General features: G+C 43.4%; 6 protein-coding genes across 7 annotated transcripts; 3 read left to right on the top strand and 3 right to left on the bottom strand.

Moving 5' to 3' along the window:
• Positions 1-232: 232 nt before the first annotated feature.
• LOC146649615 (CCR4-NOT transcription complex subunit 2-like) lies at positions 233-13,379 on the bottom strand. Of its 2 annotated transcripts, none has more exons than XM_085387744.1 (15): positions 13,235-13,379; positions 10,309-10,440; positions 8,321-8,393; positions 8,056-8,194; positions 7,763-7,969; positions 7,481-7,557; positions 7,271-7,396; positions 6,763-6,893; positions 6,551-6,671; positions 5,697-5,853; positions 5,488-5,549; positions 2,317-2,393; positions 2,138-2,238; positions 1,541-1,685; positions 233-885 (listed from the first exon to the last, which is right to left on the bottom strand). In XM_085387744.1, exons 2-15 carry the CDS (start codon positions 10,426-10,428, stop codon positions 799-801), a joined length of 1,623 nt encoding a protein of 540 aa, XP_085243870.1. In that variant the 5' UTR covers positions 10,429-10,440; positions 13,235-13,379; the 3' UTR covers positions 233-798. The 2 variants fall into 2 exon arrangements, with proteins under 2 accessions (XP_085243870.1, XP_085243871.1); XM_085387745.1 differs by having other exon boundaries at positions 2,344-2,393.
• A 1,229-nt stretch (positions 13,380-14,608) lies between these two features.
• Positions 14,609-15,619, top strand: LOC146649614 (histone H2A-like). Its single transcript, XM_085387774.1, has one exon. The coding sequence runs from the start codon at positions 14,664-14,666 to the stop codon at positions 15,039-15,041; it is 378 nt and encodes a 125-aa protein (XP_085243900.1). The 5' UTR covers positions 14,609-14,663; the 3' UTR covers positions 15,042-15,619.
• Positions 15,620-16,049: 430 nt separating this feature from the next.
• LOC146649613 (histone H4) lies at positions 16,050-16,411 on the top strand. Its single transcript, XM_085387785.1, has one exon. The coding sequence runs from the start codon at positions 16,059-16,061 to the stop codon at positions 16,368-16,370; it is 312 nt and encodes a 103-aa protein (XP_085243911.1). The 5' UTR covers positions 16,050-16,058; the 3' UTR covers positions 16,371-16,411.
• A 2,399-nt stretch (positions 16,412-18,810) lies between these two features.
• Positions 18,811-20,059, bottom strand: LOC146649612 (histone H3). The gene has a single exon (XM_085387772.1). It carries the CDS (start codon positions 19,935-19,937, stop codon positions 19,527-19,529), a length of 411 nt encoding a protein of 136 aa, XP_085243898.1. The 5' UTR covers positions 19,938-20,059; the 3' UTR covers positions 18,811-19,526.
• Positions 20,060-20,218: 159 nt separating this feature from the next.
• LOC146649611 (histone H2A-like) lies at positions 20,219-20,945 on the top strand. Its single transcript, XM_085387773.1, has one exon. The coding sequence runs from the start codon at positions 20,283-20,285 to the stop codon at positions 20,667-20,669; it is 387 nt and encodes a 128-aa protein (XP_085243899.1). The 5' UTR covers positions 20,219-20,282; the 3' UTR covers positions 20,670-20,945.
• Positions 20,946-24,462: 3,517 nt separating this feature from the next.
• On the bottom strand, positions 24,463-25,593 carry LOC146649610 (uncharacterized). Its single transcript, XM_085386103.1, has 3 exons — positions 25,297-25,593; positions 25,004-25,025; positions 24,463-24,941 (listed from the first exon to the last, which is right to left on the bottom strand). The coding sequence occupies exons 1-3, from the start codon at positions 25,591-25,593 to the stop codon at positions 24,463-24,465; spliced, it is 798 nt and encodes a 265-aa protein (XP_085242229.1).
• Positions 25,594-26,516: the final 923 nt, after the last annotated feature.

Below are 26,516 nucleotides of genomic sequence, written 5' to 3'. Positions count from 1 at the left end.
TAAACAGGCTGCCACCTCAGGAGGATAAAATAACTGCAGATGGTGAAATATGTATAAAAAACGTAATTAAAAAAAAGAGAGAGATTTCCTGCCTTTTCCTCGAGGTATAAAGGGAACGTGTCCACCTGTGAAAGACCTCCCTGCAGTATGAAATCACCTGCTGCACTCTCACCTGTCTCTTTAAATTAAACCCGCTTTATAACACAAAGGAACCAAAGGGGGGAAAAAAGGATATTTTTTCCTCTTTTATTATGAAATAGTGCTACAATGTACATTGCATGTCCTCCTGACTGTCTGATGATGTGCTCTGGTTTGTAATGCTGGGGGATAAACCTGATAAAAGAGAGTGGGTTAAAGATATCGCCAGGTTTCAGAGAGGTGCGACACAGTGGGAAATAATTATCCATCCTGAAAGGTGATCACTTCCTGTGTTAAAATCTGGTTTCTCTTAAAAGCTTCTGGAGACAAAAATAGTCGATTCTTAAGACTGAGCAGAAACATGAGTCACTCAATCAGATGGACACTTTGCAGTGCTTGTGTCTGTGTATCGAGTCTGTGGTCCACTTCACAGACCAGCCAAATCAAACTGATGGAAAAGTGTGAAATTCAAAAAAAAAAAAAAAAAATAACGATAATGAGGTAAAGAAGGAACAAAAATATGAAAAAAATAAAAGGATGAAGTCTGTTCAGAGAGGAGGACAGGAGCCAGGATGTCCTCCCCGTTCAGTGTGTGCCGGTGGAAAAACCTAATGGGGTCAGGAGGGCCAATGGCAGGCAGGCAGTAGGAGAGACAGCCAATCAGAAGGCCTGCTGGGCAGGATTGTAGTTGAAGGTGGAGGGAACGTGAGGTCGCTCTTCTAGTTTGTCATATTCCAGATGAAATTCCTGAAAACGAGGAGGAAAGTGGTAAATTGTCATCGACTGTACACAGCGTTCATCATATTCTGTGTTTACTTTCAAAATGAAATTTTAGCTTTGGATTTAATGGGATACAAATGCATATTTTTATTTGATCCAATCACATTTTACTATTAAAACAGTTAGCTTTTTTTTCCAGAATATAATTGTTCTCAAATGTAGACTTGTTCAATAAAATCAAACAGAAGTTCTGAACCTCATTTCAAGCAGATCTACAGATCCAGGACAAACAACAAACATTCCTCGCAGAGATGAAGTCTCAAAAATACTTCAGTAATGATCAGTTCATCAGATCTCTGTATGTTGTTCCTCCCTTGGAGGGGAAAAAAGTAGTAGAACCTTCTTCTTCACTTAGTTTTTCACCTGAGGAGCTCTTTTAGAGGCTGAGACACGGATAGCAGCAGAAGGAGCTGCCCTTACCACCACACAGCTGTACGAATGCAGTCTTTAGTACTGAGTGTTCAAACACTCGGACCAGTTTCATGAAATCAAGATCTGAGAACTGTCAACCTGATCAAATGTAGGCAACACATCCTGGTGCTGATTTAAAGTGTGCGTGTGTGTGTGTGTGTGTGTGTGTGTGTGTGTGTGTGTGTGTGTGTGTGTGTGTGTGTTCGTTCACCTTGGCCACCTTCCTCCAGTTGAGGCAGTCGAAGAAGTAGTAGGTCCCTCTCTCATAGGCGTTGGTCTTCAGTGTGGGCTCCATCCCCGGAGCTCGAGTGATCCAAACCCGCTCCTCTTTATGATACCTCCAGTCCCTGTTAAACCTGGACACGCACACACACGCGGAAATGATCGCTTTAAACAGCTTGTACACCATCATAAACGCAGAGAGACATTTCAGACAGCCTGGGGTTCTTTTGGATGCTTTAATCTTTATTTGTAATGAAGATTAAAACATTTTAAAAAGATGAGAAGCTTCTGAAAAATAGATTCAATCATTAAAAAAAACATTTGCAGACTTATCTTAAAATGGAAGGATGTATTTTAGATCAGTATGGAAAAGTGGAGAGTTTGTTGGTGATGACAAGAAGCTGGTGAGCGGATTTCTTTAAAAAACTGATTGCACTGAACGCCAGCACAACAGGAAACTATGAAATCTTACTTTTATCTCAGTTTCAAGCAATTTTCTCATCCAAACATCAAAGTAATTTAGTTTCCACCCACGTGGTGACTGACTTAGTGTGATTAGGGTGCAGTAATGACCGGTCGCTCTTACAGTTCTACAGCAGCCAGCAGTTGTAGGAGGTCTCCTCCGTTCATATAGTAGAGATAAAACAGCAGATCTTCACCATACCGAGACAACTTGATAGCTGCTAACTGCACGTGAGAGAGAGAGACAGATTAATACGGACACATTTTTCAGGAGATCAGTCTCATAACAATCATGTAAAGGACCTTTGGGGTGTCTTGTGAAGGAGGTACCTTGTCCCTTATGTGGATATTGGTTAAATACTCTGAGGGGACGTGGAAGTCTGCAGGAAAAGAAAAGATAAAATCAACAAACAGGACAAAATGAAAAGCTTCATTAGAAAAACTGCACAACTGGTCTGCATGTAATTAATGCAATGAACAGGCGTAGAGCATTTTGATGTTATTTAAGCAACTAAAATTAAATAAATTTAAACTTCAGTAAATTCAGTCTCACATTATAAAAACTGATTGGAAAAAAAATCATGATGCATTAACTTGTTCAGACCACATGGAGGCAGAAAAACTCCAGATTTAAATTTCCTGCTGATGAAGGACTCAACGAGTCCTTATAAATATATATAAACGAGTTTGGCAAACACGCATTAAAAGCAAAGACTTTTTAAAATAAAACAGAATTAAGAATTAAAATCGTTTAAAAACTGTTTGAATCAGCCATGATGATTGTCCTCTGTTGGCCACCAAAACTTTTAACATACAGCAAAAACCCTGAAGAAGAATCTGTGTTCAAGAGTTAAAATTTCCAACTTTGGTGAAAATTTGCTTCACTGCACAGCGTGAAAACCAAGAAGCAATCAGAATGGAAGAGCTCATCGATGCTGTCTGGGGGCGGCTGGAGCCAAGCGGTTCTTCACTGTCAAAGAAAAAGATCTAACTCAGTGAGGGCTAACAGTCAAACTTCAGGGAAAGCCGTGAAAATGCGTCCAGAAATCGAGAGGACTCCTCCTCGCCCTGCTGGCTGTTTGGAGTGAGCAGGTTTCGAATGAAGCTGGTTTCTTACGTACGACCACATCAATACACTGATGTCGTTCACATATCAGGTCAATTTTGCTTGTCTATTTTAATTCACTCTGCAGGCTGATCTGTCACTTTACTGCTGCAATGACACTGACAGAAATGCCTCTGAAGTCCCAAAAAGAGTCAGACGCTCAGAGTTTCTGAGCCTGTAGAGGTTCCAGCACCTCTCTGAAGTCAGAGTAAACTTAGCATCAGCCTTCACATTTTTCACAAAGTATCGTTTCTAATGGTGAGCAAATGGCTCTTCTACAGGTCTGTGAGAAAATGAACACTTTCATGCTGACTTCAAGGTCTCAGGCTACACCCACACTAGCCCGGATAGATTTGAAAATGGCGGTTGTGTCTAAAAAACGCTCTGCGTCCACACTATCGCTTTCAGTATCAGTCGTTTTCCCAGAGTTCATACACTGAACAAAAATATAAACGCAACACTTTTGTTTTTGCTCCCATTCCCCATGGGATGGACGTAGAGACCTAAAATTCATTCCAGATACACAATATAACCATCCCTCCCAAACAGTGGTCACAAATCAGTCCAAATGTGTGGTAGTGGGCACATCTGCTATATTGAGATAATCCATCCCACCTCACAGGTGTGCCACATCAGGATGCTGATCTGACATCATGAGTAGTGCACAGGTGTACCTCAGACTGCCCACAACAAAAGGCCACCCTGGAATGTGCAGTTTTGTCTCACAGCAAAATGCCACAGATGCCACAAGCAATGAGGGAGCGTGCAATTGGCATGCTGACAGCAGGAATGTAAACCAGATCTGTCGCCCGTGCATTGAATGTTCATTTCTCAACCATAAGCCGTCTCCACAGGCGTTTCAGAGAATATGGCAGCACATCCAACCGGCCTTACAACCGCAGACCTCGTGTAACCACACCAGCCCAGGACCTCCACATCCAGCAGGTTCACCTCCAAGATCGTCTGAGACCAGCCACCCAGACAGCTGCTGGAACAATTGGTTTGCACAACCAAACAATTTCTGCACAAACTGTCAGAAACCGTCTCAGGGACGCTCAACTGCATGCCCGTCGTCCTCATCGGGGTCTTGACCTGACTCCAGCTCGTCGCCGTAACAGACTTGTGTGGGCAAATGCTCACATTCGATGGCGTCTGGCACGTTGGAGAGGTGTGCGCTTCACGGATGAATCATGGTTCACATTGTTCAGGGCAGATGGCAGCTGAGAATGTCCCAGTTCTTGCATGGCCAGCATACTCACCGGACATGTCACCCATTGAGCATGTTCGGGATGTGCTTGACCGGCGTATACGACAGCGTGTACCAGTTCCCACGAATATCCAACAACCTCGCACAGCCATTGAAGTGGAGTGGACCAACATTCCACAGGCCACAATTGACAATCTGATAGACTCCATGCGACGATGTGTTGCACTGCATGAGGCAAATGGTGGTCACACCAGATACTGACCGGTTCTGGGTCCCCAGACCCCCAATAGCGCAAAAAACTGCACATTCCAGGGTGGCCTTTTGTTGTGGGCAGTCTGAGGTACACCTGTGCACTACTCATGATGTCAGATCAGCATCCTGATGTGGCACACCTGTGAGGTGGGATGGATTATCTCAATATAGCAGATGTGCCCACTACCACACATTTGGACTGATTTGTGACCACTGTTTGGGAGGGATGGTTATATTGTGTATCTGGAATGAATTTTAGGTCTCTACGTCCATCCCATGGGGAATGGGAGCAAAAACAAAAGTGTTGCATTTATATTTTTGTTCAGTGTATATAGACAGCGTCCATATTGAAACGGCAGAAAACTCTTACGTTCCAGTACTGCGCATGCGTGAAACGCAAGAAGATTCGACCTGCCTCATTTCTGTCTGCCGCTTATTTACTTTCCGGCTCTTTGAAATGTCGCGGCAAAATGTCGAGGAAAATCACAGAGTTTTTTAAATAGACTAACAATGAGGTGGAGTTGTTGCTGCGAGTAACACAAAAGTACAAAGTTGCAAAAGCAATTGAGAATTAAAGAATTTGAAGAAAAGTTATCTGAAGCATGTACAAACTGATATTAATCTTTAATTTATTAATTTTAATCTTTAATTAATCTTTAAAATCTTTAAAATTGAGAGCAAACAAAACAACTGCTGTATAATGCCCTCCGTTTAGTTTAATTGGCCACTTGACTGCATCACACCGTTTTCAAATCTCTGCGTTTTCGAGAGCATTTTTAAAACGCTGTGTTTTCCTCGAGCGAAAAACGCGGTCTCAATGTGGACAGGAGGCCAAAACGGGGAGAAAACAAAAACGCATTTAGTGTGGACATAGCCTCAGTCACTACTTCCAGGTTGGTGTTAAACTCACCTATATCCTGCGGTCGACATGGAGCCGATGCCCACGGAGATGCAAACTTAGGATAGAGATTCCTGACAGAGAGAGGGAGAGAGAGAGGGTCTGAGTGTGAGAACAGTGACAGGTCATTCAGCTGCTGCTGCGGCCATTCAAAAAAAAACAAACTTTAAAGACGCCGCTCGTCTCCAACTATAAATCGCGTTTGCATGTGCGACTCGTACTCAGGCGAGTTGAGGTTGAGGCCAAGTGTGGTGAGGTCTGAGCCCAGCGCCAGGTGGACCATGCCGGGGTCGGTCTCCGCCGCCCGGATGAACGTCAGCAGGCCAATCATTCCAAACTGGTCTGTTACCATGCCACCAGGGATATTGGTCACTCGCCCTGGGACACAAAGACAACAGAGGATTACGGATTAGCTTAAAATCTCTCCTGCTTGTTTTTTTACCCAAACTCACTCAAAGATAAGAAAATCTCCGTCTAATGGTTTTGAGTTAATTAAATGAGACGAACAAAAGCAAAACAAAAAAAACAGTGCAAAGGAAGAGCTCCCTTTTAAGACAAAATCCACCTGCAGCATCAGGCTGAGGGTGGGGAAGCTATCTGCTGTGACAGACTGGGGATGATGAGGACGGAGGGGAAATAAGGAGGATGAAAGTGTTCGGAGGTTCTTTTAATACACAGATTAAATTCACATTAACGATTTTCAGTTCCGGCCTTTTTTAATTTGGTTAAACACGTCACAGCTGGGTATTCAGAAACCTATTAAACCCTTTCATAGCAACATAAAACTGCATTTGTTTGGCAGACTCATCATCTGATGACAACATTTATGATTTTACATGTTCCATTATAGTTTCAGCCGCTGAAACAAAAGTATTTCCCTACAGTAAGGACAAATTAAGCTTTTCTTATTTTATCTCGAGTCTGTGATAAACTAATAAAGCTCTTATGTCCCATTCATTTCCTTTCTCTTTAAATTCTCAAAGAGATGACTCTAAACATTTTCAGGGTTAACATTCAGAAACAAAGATCAGCTGATGTCTGGCTTTTGAGCGATTATCTGATTGAACTGTCTCACCGTCAGGAAGCACCTGAATCCCTTTCTTCTGCTGGTTGTTGTTGCTCGGTGCAGAGCTCTTATCGCCGGGGAACTTTGGACCATCTGAGTTAGAGGCTGGCTTTCCCGATGAGTTCAGATTCTGATTGGATGGAGACAGACGGGACAAATGAGGATGAGTTGGGAAGTTAAAGAAGCAGAAAGCGGATGACGGAGAGAGACAGAAATGTCACCGTTTTGCTGTCTTCGTTGGTGCTGGTGGGGTCTTTTGTTTGGTAGTTTGGCCCTGGGAGAGCTGGGAAATCTTCGTTGTGGATGGAGAAGTCCTGCGACTGCTCACTGGACGGCTTGGTTACCATGCCAACTGGAGAAAGTGACCAATTGCAGGACATTAACAAAACACACAACAGAAAGACACACTGATCAGCAGCAAATGTAAGACTTTTAAAGGTTTTTATTGAATATCTATTGTGTTTGACCAACGGTTGAAAATATTCAGTTTACTATAAAACAAGGAAGAAAATCCACTAAAATAAGCGTTCCGTATTTCTCATCACTGTCCCCCAGCATGCTTCAATTGAAGTTAAAGCAAATATTCTAACAGCTCCATAAATGGTTTTATTTTCTTTACATTTTATTGGCTGCTTGACTTTTGTAAAGTCTAGACCACTGCGTAGAATTAAAGGACAACTCTATATTAGACAAACGGACACAAACAGATAAATGTCCCTTCTGTATTACCGTAGGGAGCTCGACCGGTCAGCGGGTTGTGCAGTGGGGTGGGATTCGAACCTCCATCCCTCCGACTCCTGTCAGCTAATGCCGGGAAATCTGACAGGTCCAACCCCGTCACATTCTCACTGCCGTCTGAAACGAGTTCAGAGAGGTCACATTACAGCAGGTTGGGTAACAGCTGACAGATTTTTTAAAATTCTGATGTCACTCTGTTACCTGTGCCATTGAAGATGTTGTTGGATAGCGAGTTGTTCATGAAGCCTGGATTCCTGTTCACCCCGAACCCTGACATACTGACACACACACACAGGTTTTGCGTAAATTTCATACAGGTTTTTGCCATTATGAGCTCTTCCTCTCTATCATTTCAAATCATAAATAATCATAAACATTCCTGAACCCTCGTCTCCATCACACGGTCCAGATGTGCTGCTGAAAACCTTCCTTTCTAACAACACAGGTCAAAGGTCACATCTGGACCGCAGTGATGCGAGTTACCTGTTGATGGTAAACGGCTGCCGTGCTTGCTGCTGTTTGGGCATCCCGATGATGCTGGGTGACGACCGGCTGGGACTCCCCATACTGCCGCTCCTCCCTCCTCCACCTCCACGCTCTCCGCCTCCCATCCCACCTGACTGCCCCGTTGGACCCCCCACCTGCTGGTTGTGATTGAGCACACTCCGGCTGCTCATGGGCAGTATTCCCCTGCAGGAAGAAGTTTGTGGTTTGAAGAAGAAGCAGAGACACTGACAGAGAGTTCTTATAATGAGAGCACACAGTGTGAGGGGTACCTGCTGGGTGAGGGGGGCGTGTGCATCGAGCCGGCATTGGGCGTACTGGAGAGCTGACCGGCAGACTGGTTCAGCCCGCTGCGACTCAATGGAGGAGCTGCACTGCTGTTCATGCCTCGCATGGGAAACCCCAATGCACCTACAGAGAGAGCAAGCAGACAAGCGTGAAAAACGAGGTTGACTCTCCCACGTTTTCTCTGAGATAACATCACAGTAATGAGTCGACATTATTCAGCAGAAACAGGTCAGTGCCTGTCCGTCTTACTCTGCGGGCCGTACAGGCTGGCTCCGAGCTGTGACAGCTGACCCGTAGAGGAGGCAGAGGAAGACGCCAGCATCTGAGGAGGACAAACACACAATCACACAGATCAAAACACAGAAACACACACAGCAGCTGCAGATGCAGCAGCATGCTCTGTTACTGTCAACCACTCAGGTAAGCTGTGAAGGGCTCTGTGCTGCATCCCCGGGCAGTGAGGACAAAGTGAGGATGAATAGAAGAGGGCAGAGATGACAGGGAGACGAGCTGTGTGCTGTTTTTACAACAAGAGACTCATTTTTCTTTGTTTTTGCTCGAGTTGCTTCACACAGAGCTCTCACCCCCTTGGACAGCGGTATCAAATATAAGGCCTGGGGAGCAGGATTGGCCTGGCATAACCTGGCCTGGCCACTCAATGGGTTTGGAAAATGTGAAGGAGGGCTTAAATGTTTGCACTTTTAAATGTACTTTAATGCGCTTTTCCTGCTGATAGAAGCCTCCCCAACAGCCATTCATACTAAATTAAAGTAATTAATTAATAAATAAACAACTAAATGACTGGAAAGTTTCTGTTTTTTCAATACTAAGTATAGAAATTTCAGATTTTTTTAAATGACATTTTAAAACTGACATTTTCTGGACAGTCTAGCCAATGAGCTACAAGAAGATTTTTTTTCTGTAATTTTACACATTTTCTTCCTAATAAGAATTATGCTGACAGATTTCTTTTATTTATTGCAGCATATTTCTTTATCATTTGGAAAAATTGAGGCATACTTCTTTTTCTAGTGCATGAAGTACAACACCTGGAAAAAGTGACAAAAACGGCCCCAAGATATCATCTTATATTCAATACTGTGTACTTCCACTTGGATTTAGGGCATTTTTTTTTAACATGAGGATACTGAATTTCACACATGTGAATGAAATGTAATGCCATGGGGCACTATGCCTTATGTACATGTGCAAGACCCATAAAACGCCTCTGAAGTTTCTTGACTGGCTGAGCATGTCCAAACCCTCAAATGCAGTTTTTGACAATAATTATAAACCGTAGGGCTGCTCAATTAACCAAATTTTAATCTCGATTACGATCTGGGCTTTCAACGATCATTAAAAATGACTGAGCCGATTATTAGCCCCTCCCTCGTGCTTTACTCTCGCGCTGCTCTGTGTGGCAAATCGAGCGGACCTCTCTGCATTTCGAACACGTGTCACAAGAGCAGCGGTCCCCAACCTTTTTTGCGCCACGGACCGGTTTATGCCCGACAATATTTTCATAGACCGGCCTTTAAGGTGTCGCGGATAAATACAACAAAATAAAACTAGTACCGGTACCGAAAAAAAAGAAAATTTATTCATAACACACGTGAAAAGACCAAGGAAAACCGAGTAAACGATAACAAAATAACGCTGAAAACCGATAAAAACCCTGAAAACTATACATTTCACACCTGAGCCTCAACTCTCACGGCCCGGTACCAAATGACTCACGGACCGGTACCGGTCCGAGGCCCGGGGGTTGGGGACCACTGATTAAGAGGACCCGAGGGAAGCTCAGAAAGCTAAGCAGAAGTTATTTGGAGAGGAGAGTGACTGCCGTTGGTTGAAAAGAGAGGTAAAAAAAGCTTCAGTGGTTGGAAACATTATGGGTTCGCGGAGTCAGACGTGGATCAAGTAGACATAGTGTGTAAACTTTGCTACAGTGTCGTAGCTGCACCACAGAGCAACACTGCAAAGTTCACTAAACATAGATGTTTACATTTTTCATTTATTTTTTATATTGCAAACATTTGCACTGTTATCAGTATTTGCACACTATTTTATATTTTTTGACAATCTTTAAAGTCATTATTCAATACATTGTTATTGTTAAATAAATATCGTCAAATAATCGAGATCTCAATTTCAGTGAAAATAATCATGATTATCATTTTTGCCATAATCGAGCAGACCTAATAAACCGTAATGATTGCTGAACGTGCAAGACTCACGTCTTTGTCCGCACGGTGAGGAGGGAACATGGACTGCTGGCTGTAGTAGAGACTGGAGTCGTCCGGGTAGTCACTCTCTATCCCTCCCTCCATAAACTTCTTCCGGTTAGCACCAAACATGCCGCGTGTCACCTAGGAGACAAGACGACGGGAAACAGTCAGACCAGTCATACCTGGACAGAAGTCATTCACTGTCATGGAACATTTCATGCTCTGAAACCAGAAACCTGCTTCTGAGCGTGCTCAGAGTCTCATTCAGGAACGACTTTTGCATGACTCACAAAACACAAAAAAAATTGAAATTCAATTTTTAAAAAGAAAAACAAAATTCATATAATATTTAGTCTCACTGCTTAATCTCAGGTTTACAGGCTGAGCTGCACTGCTTACGTTTAGATTTTTATGTAATTGTTTTAAGCTTGTTTTTAAAGATACTTCTTATCATTTTCTGCCAAAAACAAACAAATAACTGAACATTTTAATGTTTTTCAGCCTGATCCCAACTCCAACATCTGGATCAGGTTTCAGTATCTTCCCTGTGTGTTGTGCTGACAGCAGTGAAAAATCAATAAGCTACACTCCTCTCTGTGAGGTTTCCTTGATATAAATGTGTCTGTGAGCTGATGTTTACTGTTTCTCCTCTGAGTCGCACTGTGGTGGACCTCCTCACTCAGTGTGGCGCAGAGAGGTAATATTAATGCTGTGAACAACATGTTGTGTTACTGTCAGAGCAAAAAAATGCAAACTTAAAAACATGTTTTAGCAGCTTCTCTGAACATTTTCAGCCATGATAACAGTTTAAGTGTTAAAGTAAGACCTTTTTTAGAAAGTATGTTGGTGCAGCAGGTGTGTAATAGCTGTGCTCACCTGCTGCCTCGCAGCAAAGTAAACAGAATAAGGCTGAACTGAGAGAGATACCCGATCCAGGCTTCTGAGGCCGATGTGTGATCCAAACAGATCAGTTGATCCCTGATCAGCAGTTTGGAGCCATTTAGCTGCTACTACATCAGCAGCATTTCTCTTCAGGTTTTAAATATTTGCTTTAACTGAAAGCTCAAAAGACACAGATGCTTGGGAGGCTTTTACTGCATCTATGGCAGGGTAACCTGTTATCAGAAACTGGATTAATACCATTTCCTTCTCTCGTCTCACTCTGTATGAGGATGTGAACTCACTTTTAGGCTAAATGCTAAGTTCTGGTTAAGCAGCATGCACCGAAAGTGACATTACAGGTGCTAGTGCACAGTGTAATATCATCCGGTCACACCCCTCTCAAATTCATGCACAGAGAGATCAGGTTACAAAGACGGAGATGTGACAAAAACACACCTAATCTGGGGAAACACCTGGTCAAAACACAAAGGTTTTAATGTCTGTGGCATGTAAAATGTTTTGAATAAACAAAATATCAGAGGTGTGATCTTACTTGATCAGAAACTTTCAGGGCAGCTAAAGCACTGCAGAAAAGGACTAGTACAAGTTTAAGCGTTTGATGGTTCCTGATTTTATTCACAGTGAGAGCAGGGAAAGAAGAAACTGACTAAACCACTAATAAAAATTGAGTTGTTGAGTCTTGAGTGAAGCAGTTGCAGCTGTAGACTCTGATCTGAATTAAGACTGTCACCACAAACAAATCTGCAAAGCTGGACCCATTTTAAAAGATGAACCTAGGTTGAAAGCATCCAAACCAAAAAGGCTCAAAACTAAAACACTGACAAAGGTGTGTATCCCACCACAGCTCCTCATACTTCCCAGAATACGTTTTAATTACAAAGACAGAGGAAAGCTTCCACTGTTTAACAACTACAGAAAATCAACCGACTACACATCTTTAAGCCTCTGAACGCTTAGTTCTTTTAACTTTCAGAGTGAAAGAAGTCTGCTGGACGTTTCTGTTTTTTACAGTAAAAGCCTCCACTACTAAATCACTGATCAACAACCAGACTGGTGTGTTTGTGAGGACAAACTGCACATTAGCCAAAAGTAATATCAAAACATCACATCTCATAACATAAAGCACCAGCTAATCTCCATAATGTGTCAAACCTTCCACTAAAACACAAAGCGATGCTAACAGAGATAAGCGACGCCTCCTAAAGCAGGTGCAATCCCAGCTAACAACGGCTAGCTGAGATCCTGCTCGGTTCTGAGGTTTTATAACGAGTTAAAAACCTCACAAACTTTCCTTTTATCCCTGCAGCCGAAGCCCAGTCGTCTGCCTGTCTTGTCTGTCTCGTTTCTAAGCGGCGCTGAAGGCGCAGCAGTGTCGCAAAAACGGCTAATGTTAGCTTAGAGCGCTAAGGCTAGCGCTGCTAGTGTGTCTGATTAGCGTTAACTCCAATATTAGAATTTCCTGACAGAACTAAATGAGCCGGCTTGTCCCGCCGTGTGCTGCTATTTGACTGCAGGTCTCCAGGAAACAGCAGTTATCAGCAAGCGTTATCTCTTTAGCGTTAAAAATGTGTCAGACGCTACAGCTATCTAGCTGAGCAACGCACACAGGCTAGCAGCTTCTGTCATAGGAATACATGGGGCTGTTAGCATAGAAGCTAAGCTAGCTGTTGCATTTATGTGAACGTAGAAAAGCATCTAATTGGAAACCCGGAGGTCGTTAAATTACGGTTTAACGACTCGGTAACACCGGGATAGACGCTGCTGTACGGACAGAAAATGGGGCTGAGAGGAGAACTGCGGGCAGGTGTGCTTTTGTCCGTGTTTGGGCCTGCTGCGCCTCCGCTGTTAGTTCCCCAAAACAACAACAAAAAGCACCGAAACCGGGCCGCGCCGTTCAGAGCCGTACTGTTCCCGACTGCGCCCTTCACCAGCTGGGTCTTTGCAGCGAGCACACAAACTCGGGTTCATTTAAAGGACCCTCAGACCCGAAACTCCCGAAAAAAGATTTTAAAGCAATAAAAAAGGAGCTCACCGCATCAATCCTTCTTCCCCGCTACAATCCAAGATGGCCGACATCTCACTGCCAATCAGGAGGATGTTGGGAAGGCTCCATCACTCTACTCTGTTCTACTCCACTCAACTCTACTGTCAGACACCAGGGCCTTCTCTTTAAGAGAAGATAAAGTTCAACTTCTGTTATGTTCACTTTAACCGGATTACTCTTATGTTCCTCTTCCTCTTCTGTTCCACTCCATGTGAAGTTGAATCAGAAATATCAACTTCACAGTGCACATGTGGCTGCTCTGCAGTGGATTATTTATGAATCAAAGGAGCTTGCAAAGAACACAGACATTATTTATGAATGTTTGCTACCCTAACTTTTCATTTTTTATTTTAATAACACAAAGTATCTATTGACTTTGTTAATATTAAAAAAGTAACAACATTTTCTTACTTTTATCATAATTGTTATTCCTACAGGGGTTTGTTCATATTAAATAAAAATATTCATCCATACATTTTCTTTTACTTATGGGTCTGGGCCACAGAGGCCATCCTACGATTGCAAGTGGACTTCAAAAAAGAAGTACAAAGTTGTCCACAAAGCTGGACCCAGGTACAGAGATCAGCCAGTCATACTGAGCTCTTGCTTCACCACAAAAAAAACCAGAATAACTCCCCCTAGACCCGAAGATGCCAAGACGCTTAAACTCCTCCACTTAGAGAAGCAATTTGTCCATGACCCAGAGTGTGTGCTCCACCCTTAAGCTTGTTGGAGAGGTGCTCCACCCTTGGAGATGCTCATCCAGCTTCTTCACCCTCAGTGGTCAACATACGCCGGGGTGAGTTGGAATTCATCATTCACTGAAGGAAACAGAACTAACAATACCACTGATCAGGAGAACCTTTGAACATAATGTCCTTCAGTTACAATTATCTTATATCGATCAACCTTAAGACATTTTTGTGTTTTCATGTGATTATTTTTCAAAGTAAAAGCAAAAAAAAAAAAGAAAAAAAATGCTGATGTACATGTGGACTGAAGCCTCCTAATGTAAATACACAGGCAGAAAAAAAACAAAAAAAAATCATCCTTATTTTTATTTATTTCTAATTTTTGTGCGAATGTTTATTGTCAGTGCTGTATCAAACAGTTTTTATTTGGCTCTAGTTTATTGTAATAACCTTGGTCTTCGTATCCTTTTTACATTGTATGAGTATACAATGTAAATATAATCTTACAACCTAGTGTATTTTTCGAAGTCCTTTGTGTTTCACATTTCCCTGAGATCTTGTTTGTCACAGAGTGGACTACGTTTTTGTTTCTGATTGGACCATCCCGCTGAAGCGCAAGCTGGCCAATGAGCGATCAGGAAGAGGCCGATGGCGTCGATATAAAGTGAGACTCTGCTGCTACACAGTAGCCTGTTTCTCCTCGGCAAACGGAAAAAGATTTAAACATGTCTGGACGTGGTGGCAAAAGCGGCAAAGCGAGAGCTAAGGCAAAGTCTCGCTCCTCACGAGCCGGGCTTCAGTTCCCTGTCGGTCGTGTTCACAGGCTGTTGAGGAAGGGGAACTACGCAGAGCGCGTTGGTGCTGGAGCACCAGTGTATCTAGCGGCTGTGCTCGAGTATCTGACCGCTGAGATTCTAGAACTAGCAGGAAACGCTGCCCGCGACAACAAGAAGACCAGGATCATTCCCCGTCATCTGCAGCTGGCTGTCCGTAATGATGAAGAGCTGAATAAGCTGTTGGGTGGAGTGACTATCGCTCAGGGTGGTGTGCTACCCAACATCCAGGCCGTGCTTCTTCCTAAGAAAACTGAGAAGGCGAAGTAAACCTCCAGTATTTCATAAAACGGCTCTTTTAAGAGCCACACCAACTTAAGAGTTATCCTCTAATCACAACCCCCGCGCTAACATTTACAATGTGAATTACAATCTATAACACACTGATTATTAATGTTGTCGTATAGAGTGTGTGCCATTTCACTGTGCAATATAAGCAAAAGAGGCATAGCTTAATGTGCAGGATGACCTGACGAGACCAGGAACTAAAGCGTTCCCATTTTAATAATTTCACTTTTTTTTTTCTTTTTTTTTGTTGTTCCAAAATGATCACCTCAGATTCACCAAGTTGGCTGGCTGCATCGGTCGCGAACGAAATCGCTCTTAGAGCCAGATCTTTGACGTGAACGACGCGAGCCGGCTCCTCATCGCGAGCTGTGTTTTAGCACAGGGTCTATCATGTTGCCGAGCACAAAGCACTCGAATGTGATGAGCTTTCAATTGTGTTATTTAATTGATCTCGGTAGCTCTGTTTTGGAAGTTCAGTTAACGCTAGAAATGTGTTTTGGAGTTTGTACTGTTTTGCCTCTTCGGTCCACAGCATATATTTATATATCAACACATATAAATAAAACCACGTATTTTATATTAGTAATTCCTTTTGTGCATAATTGTATATTGTTGTTAATAATAAATTAGAGCAACAAAACAACCTGATGAGGCGGTTCAGAGCCGGCTCTTTTTAGTGAGCCGAGCCGAAAGAGCCGGTTCTCTAAAAAGAGCCAGAAACCCCATCACTAGCATCTATAAACTGTTTAAGCACAGCTCCCAGTGTTACAACAGAGTAGCTATCTCCAATTTCAGTCTAAATCAATTCACAACCAGTAACTCAATGACGTAGTGCACCGAGAGCAGATGTTTGCTTTCCCAACCCGGAAATGCGACTAGCCTGTGAGAAGCTGAAGTTGGGCCAATACTTGGCTGTTCTCAATCACGTCCGCAAGTCGCCTTTAAATTACGGGGCTGGCTGCTCGTTCTCCAGTAGTGTTTCTACACGGCTTCGAGAAAATGAGTGGACGCGGCAAAGGAGGCAAAGGACTCGGAAAAGGAGGCGCTAAGCGTCACCGGAAAGTTCTTCGTGATAACATCCAAGGTATCACCAAGCCCGCTATCCGCCGTCTGGCCCGCCGTGGCGGTGTGAAGCGTATTTCCGGTCTAATCTACGAGGAGACCCGTGGTGTGCTCAAGGTGTTCCTCGAGAACGTGATCCGTGACGCTGTTACCTACACTGAGCACGCGAAGAGGAAGACTGTGACCGCCATGGACGTGGTGTACGCTCTGAAGAGGCAGGGTCGCACTCTGTATGGTTTCGGAGGTTAAATCCACAGCTCGACTCTACAACACAACGGCTCTTTTAAGAGCCACACACTTCACTTTAAGAGCTTTGTTCTACAATCTTGTTGTTTTTGTCATAATTTGGAAGGAAGTCCTGAAAATATTAGTAACTACCTGCCAGTATCTCCCACTGACTTCTGAAGCAATAGTATGTTGTAACTTCACAAACTATTACCGACTCACATTCCCAACATATTACAGTGACTTAATCTTTCTATAGGCTATAAGATTAAGGTGTTTCTAATGTGTGCTTTTCTTCACAAAATTACAATAACTGACAACCACAAACTGAACTTCAGAGGTTACAGACCTATTCAATACCACTGTTTATTAAAACTCACCTATAGCAGGAGTGTGAACACTCATAGACCAAACGATAGATTTCACTAATTTTTTTTTTTTTTTGGTTTATTTGTAAATGTCTTCTTGCCAGAAATTCGCTTAAAGCAGAAGTGCTTATTTAATAAGGTTTTTTCTTTTCTTTTTTTTTCTTTCTTTTTTTAAAGATAACCAACCCACCTTTGGTCTAGTACATGGTGGACATGAGTGGATGGAGCTCTAAGAAGCTTTTGAAACTTCTTCCTGATGTCTGCCTGAAATATCATTTTCACCAATCATATCAATGTAACAATTCTGATGTGTGATCTTTCTTTCTCCACAGGCTTACTCAGCCTACAATCCTGACATAACCTTCATACAAGGAACACTATCAAAGATATGTTTTAGTACCCAGATTTTATGGACTTGAAATGCAGCATGTCTGTTTAAACTGCAAACAAAGTATCAAAGGGAACTGTAAATGATCTGTGATGAAATGACCCACATCGCAATCAAGAAGTTTTGTCAGGTTGTCTACGTTCAATTGACGTGCTTCCAGGTTAAAAAATAAATTAAAAACATTTTAAAAAAGCTCCTTTGAAGGAGCAGATCAGAATTACAGAAAATACACCACACACAAAGTGTGTTTGCATGTAGCACACAGCTGTGGCTCGCTGTCGGTCTAAATCAAGCCTATTCAAATGGAGGCCCGCGGGCCAAATGCGGCCCAGAAGCAACCTGCCTGTGGTCCTGGCAGAAACACAGAGAAAACGCAAAAAATTAATTAATTTTTAAAAAAATTAAAAATTCCTACAGCGTAGTGTAGACTGTGAATGCAACACTCTTAGTAGCCTAGCAATATTTAACCCACAATGCACCGTGATGTAAACATATTAAAAAATCATCGTAATATATGATGCGACAACAGCATGTCTTTCTCACTCCAAAAGTGCAAAATTGACAATGAAAACTGTCGGTTTAACCCTGCCTGGACTGACAAATACTTATTCGTTTTACCGAGTTTAATAATCTTACAACCGGAGTTGTACTACCATGGTGAGGGTCCTGTACAGCCCAAGAGAGAGCTGCAGCATCTTCCCTTCGTGTTTGCTTCTTGGCGAAGAAGAAAAGGCCTTTCACAGATTCTGAAACAGTGAAATACTGCATGCTGGCCATGGTGGATGCGGTGAAAAGTGAGTGTGACATCTGCTATTAAAAACGTACCCCTGTAGGACAGTTCAAATATTCGTAGAGTTGAAGTTCTGGCGTCAGACGAGTTTGAAATGCTGTTCGATGACCTGAAGAAAACTGATGTAATGTCTATAGCAGGAGATCAGACAGAACTGATAATGCACAGTTATGCGTATATGTCCGTTTTTTTGGATGGGAAATTGCTCGGTTTACTACCGTTAAAGGGACACACAGCTGGCGAAATGATGTTTGAGAAGATTTAAGCTCTTTTTGAGGAAAATGGTCTGGATATGAAGCGTGTCTGTATACTTGTGACCGATGGGGCTCCATCCATGGCAGGAAAATGGTCAGCGAAATATTTACTTTAATTTTAAAGGGAATTATCAAAATGTTTTTTGTTATTATTATTATTTCAAATGTGCAAAAAATAGTTTAGTTATAGCTCCTTTTTTTGGTGTGCATTTGTCAGAGGTCACCACCAGATTTATAGGGGAAAAGGAATAAAATAAATACTTGTTTTTCAGTACAGTTGTGTGGGTTTGAAATTGATCATGATCTGCTGCTTACTGGCTTCAAAAAAAATATCTGGCCCAGATAAATTCCTCGGTTTGAAAATCTGGCCCAACTAACTTCGTAGTTGAATAGGCATGGTCTAAATGAATCTCAGACCTAAATGAGAGTTTGTAGTGATTTATAATTATTATTATAAGTCTGAACCTCTTTAATCTACTCAGCTGTCTTGTTTTTACGTTTTAGTGCAACTACTTTAAGGAACAGACAATGTTTATGCTCTTACTACACAGATTTCTGTTTTTACAGCAAGTTTATAAAAAGAAAAGTCTAATAACTTTACAATTTAAGTCAGTCAGATTTTTATTCATGTAGTAAAACAGCTAAATGTGTTGCACACACTGAGACTACCGTAACAGGGCTGTGCCACTTCAGTTCTAGTGTGAATATGAGTTTGACACCTATGGATTAAAGATTTAGTTTAATTACTTTAAGCAAGTGTAGTTGGTTGAGGACAGTCGCGGGATTTTATTTAGCTTTCTCAGTCTTCTTGGCCTGGATGTTGGGCAGCACACCACCCTGAGCAATTGTCACTCAGCCCAGCAGCTTGTTCAGCTCTTCGTCGTTGCGGATGGCCAGCTGCAGGTAGCGGGGACGATCCTGGCGTGGGTGTAGGTTTGGCATTGGTGGGGGACGGATGATTCAACCACCGAACCCTGCCCTGCTTTTGTCTTTGCTTCTTGATAAAAAGAGGAGAAATATACTTGCCTACATATGCTGTTCTACATGCTTTTAAACCATTTAAAATTACAATTCATAGTTTTATATGTGAATTATATAATGTCAAATTACTATTAAACAAATGACTAAGAATTTTAGACTTTAGTTTACTTCAGCCATATTTCATATAAATCAGGTATCATACAAAAATAAAAAAAAGCTTCATTTTTGTAACTGATGTCAGTGATTTCCACGTTCATGCCGACTATAGTTTCTGGTATAGAAAGAGCATGAAGATTAAAGTGTGACTATAATATTGATGTAATAGTAAGAAAGGAGCGAGCTCTTGGTGGGAAGGAGGTGGCTCTGAAAAGAGCCGTTGTTTGTAGGAGAGAGACTAGCTTAAGCTCTCTCTCCGCGGATGCGGCGAGCCAGCTGGATGTCTTTGGGCATGATGGTGACCCGCTTGGCGTGGATGGCGCACAGGTTTGTGTCCTCGAAGAGACCGACCAGGTAAGCCTCACTGGCCTCCTGCAGAGCCATAACGGCAGAGCTCTGGAAGCGTAAGTCGGTCTTGAAGTCCTGAGCGATCTCGCGGACCAGGCGCTGGAAGGGCAGCTTGCGGATGAGCAGCTCGGTGGATTTCTGGTAACGGCGGATCTCGCGCAGAGCCACGGTACCGGGCCTGTAACGGTGAGGCTTCTTGACGCCTCCGGTGGCCGGGGCGCTCTTACGGGCAGCCTTGGTGGCGAGCTGCTTCCTGGGGGCTTTGCCGCCAGTAGACTTGCGAGCGGTCTGCTTGGTTCTTGCCATTGTTTCTCACTTTTCTTCTTCTGTGATACGAGCAGATTTTGTAGCAAACAGAGGAGACTCGCTGCTCTTAAAGTGTGTGCCTGGCTGTGACGCGGTGCCGCTCCGGCTCGTGATTGGTGAGGGGCTCCACGTGGTGCTCAGCACCGTTCAGAGGAGCACCGCCCCGCCTCGGTGTGTGCTGCTCATTGGAGAAAAGTGCATTGAAATTGCGCGCTGCCGCAAGCCTCTCTGCGATTGGTGCGTGACGAAGCTGCGCGCGCTCTGCGGGAATATAAGCGAGGCTTTGAGCCGATCAGGCCACATTTCCTTTGAGTGTCGATACTACGAAGAGAAGAACCTGTCAAAATGAGTGGACGCGGAAAGACTGGAGGCAAAGCCAGAGCTAAGGCCAAGACTCGTTCATCTCGTGCCGGGCTTCAGTTCCCCGTGGGTCGTGTCCACAGACTGCTGCGCAAAGGCAACTATGCGGAGCGTGTGGGAGCCGGTGCGCCCGTTTACCTGGCAGCTGTGCTCGAGTACCTGACCGCTGAGATCCTGGAGCTGGCTGGCAACGCGGCCCGCGACAACAAGAAGACTCGCATCATCCCACGTCACCTGCAGCTGGCTGTGCGCAACGACGAGGAGCTTAACAAGCTCCTGGGGGGAGTCACCATCGCTCAAGGTGGCGTGCTGCCCAACATCCAGGCTGTGCTGCTGCCCAAGAAGACCGAGAAGCCCGCCAAGGCCAAGTAAACGCAAAGCACTCCCTTTCAACAAAAAAAACAAAGGCTCTTTTAAGAGCCACACACTTCTCTCTGAGCAAACTTCCTTCTTGATGCGTTATTAACAACTTGTGTACTTGGAAATTTAGCAGACATGCACCTTTATTTATTTTGAAATGTATATTAACTCATGCCATCTTTCACAGTAAGGGACTCAAGTGCACCTTAAAAACTACATTTTTAATTGAAACTGTCAGTTTGCTTTATTGTCATCAGGCAAGAATAAAAAGTTAAAGCTCAAATTTTAACATTACATCCCAAAATAAAACTAAAAGAAATTTGCAGTGTCTCTCACTGTGTGATTAAGGCCTGTGCCTTGTTCAACCTCAGTGTGCTCCTATAGCTTAATAATTTGAGGTCAATTTGAAGCTAATCATTAGTGATATCCTAACTATGACTGTAAACATGCATCATGGTTCACTCGCTTGATAATAAAAGCAGATTTTAAGCTCATGGAAACACAAATGCAATAGTAAATCATAACGCAGAACATGATGAGGAGTGGGACAGGTGGAGTTCTTTGGTGCTGCAGGAACTATCCAGGTACAGAGGGAGGAAAATGTGGAGCTGTTTGCAACATGTTCAGCACTGCTGCTGAATTTGGGACATTTTGCAAAGTCTGTGTCTATTGTGAGCACAATAAAACAATGATTACAATACAATGTACTTAGGTTTGCTTAGATAATAGGGGGCAGCTGGAGATCAGAGGAACAGAAAATGATTCGTAAGTGTTGATTTTGTTAGAATGACTTTGTCAACCCCTGTTTTAAGGACAATAGTGGATTTGTGTGCTCGAAGCATTTCATGCGACCTTAAAGCTCTCAAGAAGGACATTGAGTTGCTGAACCCTGACCTCTAACATGCCAAATCAGTAGGTTTATCTATAAACTTTGGCGTGTCTCTGTATGGAGGAAAGAATTTATTGACAGTGGGGGTCTGCCTTTTGTAAAATGAGAGTTACAGTTACTAGCCTGGGGAGAGGACAACCCCCACAACAATAGAATTAGTGGAAAACTACTGAGGGGGACACAGGGCAGCCGCGGACTCTTCTTCAGCTGGGATATCAAAAGGATCGGTGAGGTCAAGAAGAAGTAAACCTCAACACTATATTTTTGAAATAATGGGTTTCCTCGCATCCTTAACCCTACAGAACTCAATTTGTTCAAATGTACATGAATCAAATTGGTTATGAAATTAGTAATGAAATAAATACATGGTAAAATAAATAGCTGTCTGGGTTCAGCTTGGAGTAAAATGTGTGTCCTTAAAATCACCGAATATCAATTCAGCTGGCCTAGATTTAGTCAGGTAAGGTTGTTGAGTAAAGCATTTCAAGTGGATTATATTGGCAAGGTATCAATAAACTATACATTGTACTTCCACTAAAACAGCCAGTGTAGGCTTACAAAAAATAAAAATATAAGTGAAACATATCTCATATATAGATAATAACATGCATCTATAAATGTAATATTTTCTGTCATATTTGTTGTTTTTTAATAGAATATTTTAAAATGTAGGTGATAACTTTTAAAGGTGTATTTCTTGTATGATAGTGTCTCATAGTAAAACAAGAAGTGGTGTGATGTCTTGTACTATGAAGGTATGGTTGTAAATATTGAGTTAACATCAAAATTATAGCAACAGTGCTGATGTTGACTAGATGTTGTATTAAAAGTATATTATTCTAGATTAACTTGAATACTCACATAGTAATGGAGGTCTCAACATACTGCAGTCCCTCTGGCTGAACCAATACAAAATGGTTATTGGAAACACACAACACATAGTACTGTATGAGTTATGGTAAATAAAGTAAAGAGGTTTTAGTATGCAGGTTAACTTGAATACTCACCTTACTCAATGTTGGGGGATACGTATTTTCTTCAAGAGGTCAGTTTTTTCTGCAACTCTGTCTATGATCAAGTCATTGTCAAGGGAGATGAGGATGTCTTTCTCTGTAGTCATAAGCATGAATGCTTCCAGGTGTTCTTGTGACTGTGTGCTTCTTATTCTACTTTTTATGTGTTTGAGAACAGAGAAACTTCTCTTACATGCTACCTGTGTCACAGGCAGAGTAAGAAGGTACCTGTATCCCCAGCCAAGAATATGATAAGCATCTGTGAAGAGGTTGTATCGTTTCAGAATCTGATAACAACAGACTGGGCATTCCTTACAAGATTTGCACTGTTTGTTTAGTACATCTGTGTTCTCTTCTTCGTCATCATCACAGCCAACCCCTACCATCCTGACCTTGTACTCTTCAAGTGCAGACATTTTAAGCCATGGCCACTGAGACACTTTAACTCAGACTGCAAGTTTCTTTCCTTTTTTTTACTTGCAGCTGCGTTTTGCATCGTTTCTTTCCATCGTCTTTGCCTCCTACTCCACTTCTTCTACTCCTTGCCTGGCGGCCACAGCCAATGCAGCTGGCATCCAACTTAGAGGTGCAGTGGGGGAAAAAATACCGTATTTTCGCAACTATAAGGCGCACATAAAAGCCTTAGATTTTCTTTAAAAAGTGCGGGGCGCCCTATAGTGCAGTGCGCCCTGTGTGTTGTAAGGAGGACGTAGTAGAGAACACCACGAGAACGCTAAAGGGTGAAGTGTGGGCGTTGATCGTATATACCGGACAATCGCACATACCTGTATAAAAGGACAGGTATGTGCATTATGTGGAACATCGTTGTTTTAACACCCCTGAAAATGGCAAAGAGACACGCTTATGAAGCACAGTTTAAACTGAAGGCCATCAGCTACGCGGAGGAACATGGAAATCGAGCAGCCGCGAGAGAATTTAAGATTAATGAATCGATGGTTCGCAAGTGGAGGAAGCTGGAAAACAAGCTCCGGCAGGTCAAGAAAACGCAGCTGAGTTTCCGCGGACATAAGGCGAGGTGGCCCGAGTTGGAGGAAAGACACGCATCACCATTGCTGTTGATCTGTGACTCTGGCTGTGAGATGGGCATGCATAATGTGAAAAAACAAGTGAAACAAATGAACTGTGAGCTTGCTGTCATTCCGGGAGGCCTGACAAAGGAACTCCAGCCGCTGGACATCGGTGTGAACCGCCCGTTCAAAGTAAGGCTGCGAGCGGCGTGGGAGCGATGGATGACCGATGGGGACCACAGTTTCACTAAGAGTGGAAGGCAGCGCCGGGCGATTTACGCCACAATTTGCGAATGGATTGTAGATTCTTGGGCTAACATGTCTGCTGGCACTGTTGTTCGAGCTTTCGCAAAAGCCGGCATCATTTCCGAGGAGCCGCACGGCACGGAAAGTGACTCTGACAGTGAAGAAAGTGAACCTGGCATGTTTAATGGAGATTTAGCACAGCTGTTCAATTCAGACACAGAGGATGAGGACTTCGATGGGTTTGATTGATGACAATTACCGGTAATAAAAATGTGAGTACCAAACTCAGTTTTGCTCCCGTTTTATTTTTAAACACGCATACTTGTATGAGCCCTATAATCAGGTGCGCCTCATGTGTGTGTTAAATACAGTAATGGCACACATAACTGAGACTGCGCCTTTTAGTACGGTGCATCTTATGGTCGTGAAAATACGGTAGGTGTTGAAAGCATGCGTGGAGAGTGGTGGGCTGGCCCGCCGGCCTTCCTGGAGTACCGGCCATTCTGTGATTCTCCAGAATCCACAGATGGCCAGTCCGCCGCTGGTGGTGAGTGTGAGGAAGGGGCTCTTGTGTGTTGCTGTGGTGGCTCTGAGAAGAGCCGTTGTTGTGTGAGAGTGGTGGCAGCTCACTACTTCGTGGCTGCTGTGGCCGCTGCTGCGGGCTTCTTGGCCTTCTTGGGCAACTTCTTAGCGTCTGCGGGCTTCTTGGCTGCTACTGCCTTCTTGGGCTTTTTGGCAGCTGCTGCCGGTTTCTTGGCTTTGGCCGCGGCGGGCTTCTTGGCTTTGGGAGCGGCTTTCTTTGCGGGTTTCTTGGCTTTGCTCTCAGTAGCCTTCTTGTTCATCTTGAAGGATCTGGAGGCCCTGGTGCCCTTGGTCTGCACCAGAGTGCCCTTCGCCACCAGGCTCTCGATGGCAGTCTTGACACGGGCCTTGTTCTTGTACACATCGTAGCCTCCGGCACCCAGAGCCTTCTTGAGAGCAGCTGCGGACACACCGCTGCGCTCCTTGGAAGCGGCCACGGTTTTCACAATCAGCTCGCCCACGCTGGGGTCAACTTTCTTGGGCTTGGAATCCTCCAGCCGTTCAAGAGGATTCTTTCTTCCGCCAACTGAAAAATGTAAAATGTAAACACAGATTTTTGTCTAAGATAAGTAAAATGCTGCACAATACCTCCGACCAACTCCATCATGTGCTGACCAGTCATAGGAGTTTAGTGAGAGACTGAGATTACCAAAATTCACCTCTGAACACCACAAGAAATCATTCCTACCTACTTCCTGTACAACTCATCCATCTTATGCACAGCACTTACTACAATAGTTGGATTATATAAAGGCAGATAGAAAGGGAAAGGTGGCTACAGAGCCAACAAATTAGGAATCAGATTGAAGATAACTTTGATGGAAATTCCTCTTTGGTCATAGCTAGAAAAGCTGGATGCGAAGGACACAGCAGAGCCTGACTGTGGCATAGGCAGTATAGGCAAATGATAAAGGTGCCATCTGGAAGCGCAAGTCTGTATTGAAGTCCTGCGCGATCTCACGGACCAGGTGCTGGAAGGGCAGCTTGCGGATGAGCAGCTCGGTTGATTTCTGGTAACGGCGGATCTCCCTCAGAGCCACGGTACCGGGCCTGTAGCGGTGAGGCTTCTTCACACCGCCAGTGGCCGGCGCGCTCTTACGTGCAGCTTTGGTGGCGAGCTGCTTCCTGGGAGCCTTTCCTCTGGTGGATTTACGGGCAGTTTGCTTCGTTCTGGCCATCTTGGTTTGTGAAAAGAACGTTATACAGTGTACTGCAGAGATGCCCCTTTATCCGGTCGTAAAGTCTGACAAACTAGCCGTGTCTGGACCTAAACTCCGCTGCAGGTCCATATATCAAACATCACTATGGCATTACTGAGACTTGAAAAACTGTCTAAAGTCTTTCATCTTTAATAAAATGATCAGCGTTCTGCTCTACCAGGTGTAACAATTGAGTTTAACATCCAGGCATCCATGAAAACGGAATTTATGATATTTAATGGAGTTAGAAGTTAGCAGGAAGTTAGCTCGCTAGCTTCTATCTAAATACAATATAGCATGTTCTGACTGCGGGGTTTTGGAAACAAATTAAAACGTACAGCTCTGTTATCACTTCCAACATAAATGAAGACAGAAAACTAAACAGCAGTGATGTTTGTAGGGTTACTGAAGTTTGGCTAGCTGGTATATAATGATGTGCTACGTGACCGCTAGCGACACAGCTATGTTAGCATAATATAAACAAGCTAACTTTTTTCCACTCGATAAAAGTTAACGTGAGTGTTCTCGGTGGTCAGGAACAAATTTAATCGCATGGCAGGATGCTGTAAAGGACCAAACTTCAGCCAGGAGAACAACTGAGTTAAGATATTCATTGTGTGTATTCATGTTGTACAGTGTTTAACTGCATTATGGTTACTGTGGTTTAACAGAGACAGTATTTTAGTTGCCACCACAAGGAGGCACTGTTTCATTGTAAGAGCACGGATGCTGCGTCATCACGCCCCTAAGAAAAAAAAGTATACCACAACGAAAATGGCACCCATGAGAAAAGTTTTGCCGCGTGTTGATGAGGAATAAAGTTCACAAAATATTAAGGACATTTTTGCCTCCGTCGTCATTTTCCTTCGAGTTGATCGCTGTCGATGCTGCAATACTCAACA

This window comes from Rhamphochromis longiceps, linkage group LG17 (genome assembly GCF_057381845.1).
Source record: "Rhamphochromis longiceps isolate RC_006_pf linkage group LG17, R_longiceps_female_GT1.1, whole genome shotgun sequence".
In the NCBI taxonomy this organism is placed as follows: Eukaryota; Metazoa; Chordata; class Actinopteri; order Cichliformes; family Cichlidae; genus Rhamphochromis; species Rhamphochromis longiceps.
The sequence above is the reverse complement of the archived record's forward strand: the minus strand, read 5'-3'. Positions and strand labels throughout refer to the sequence as shown.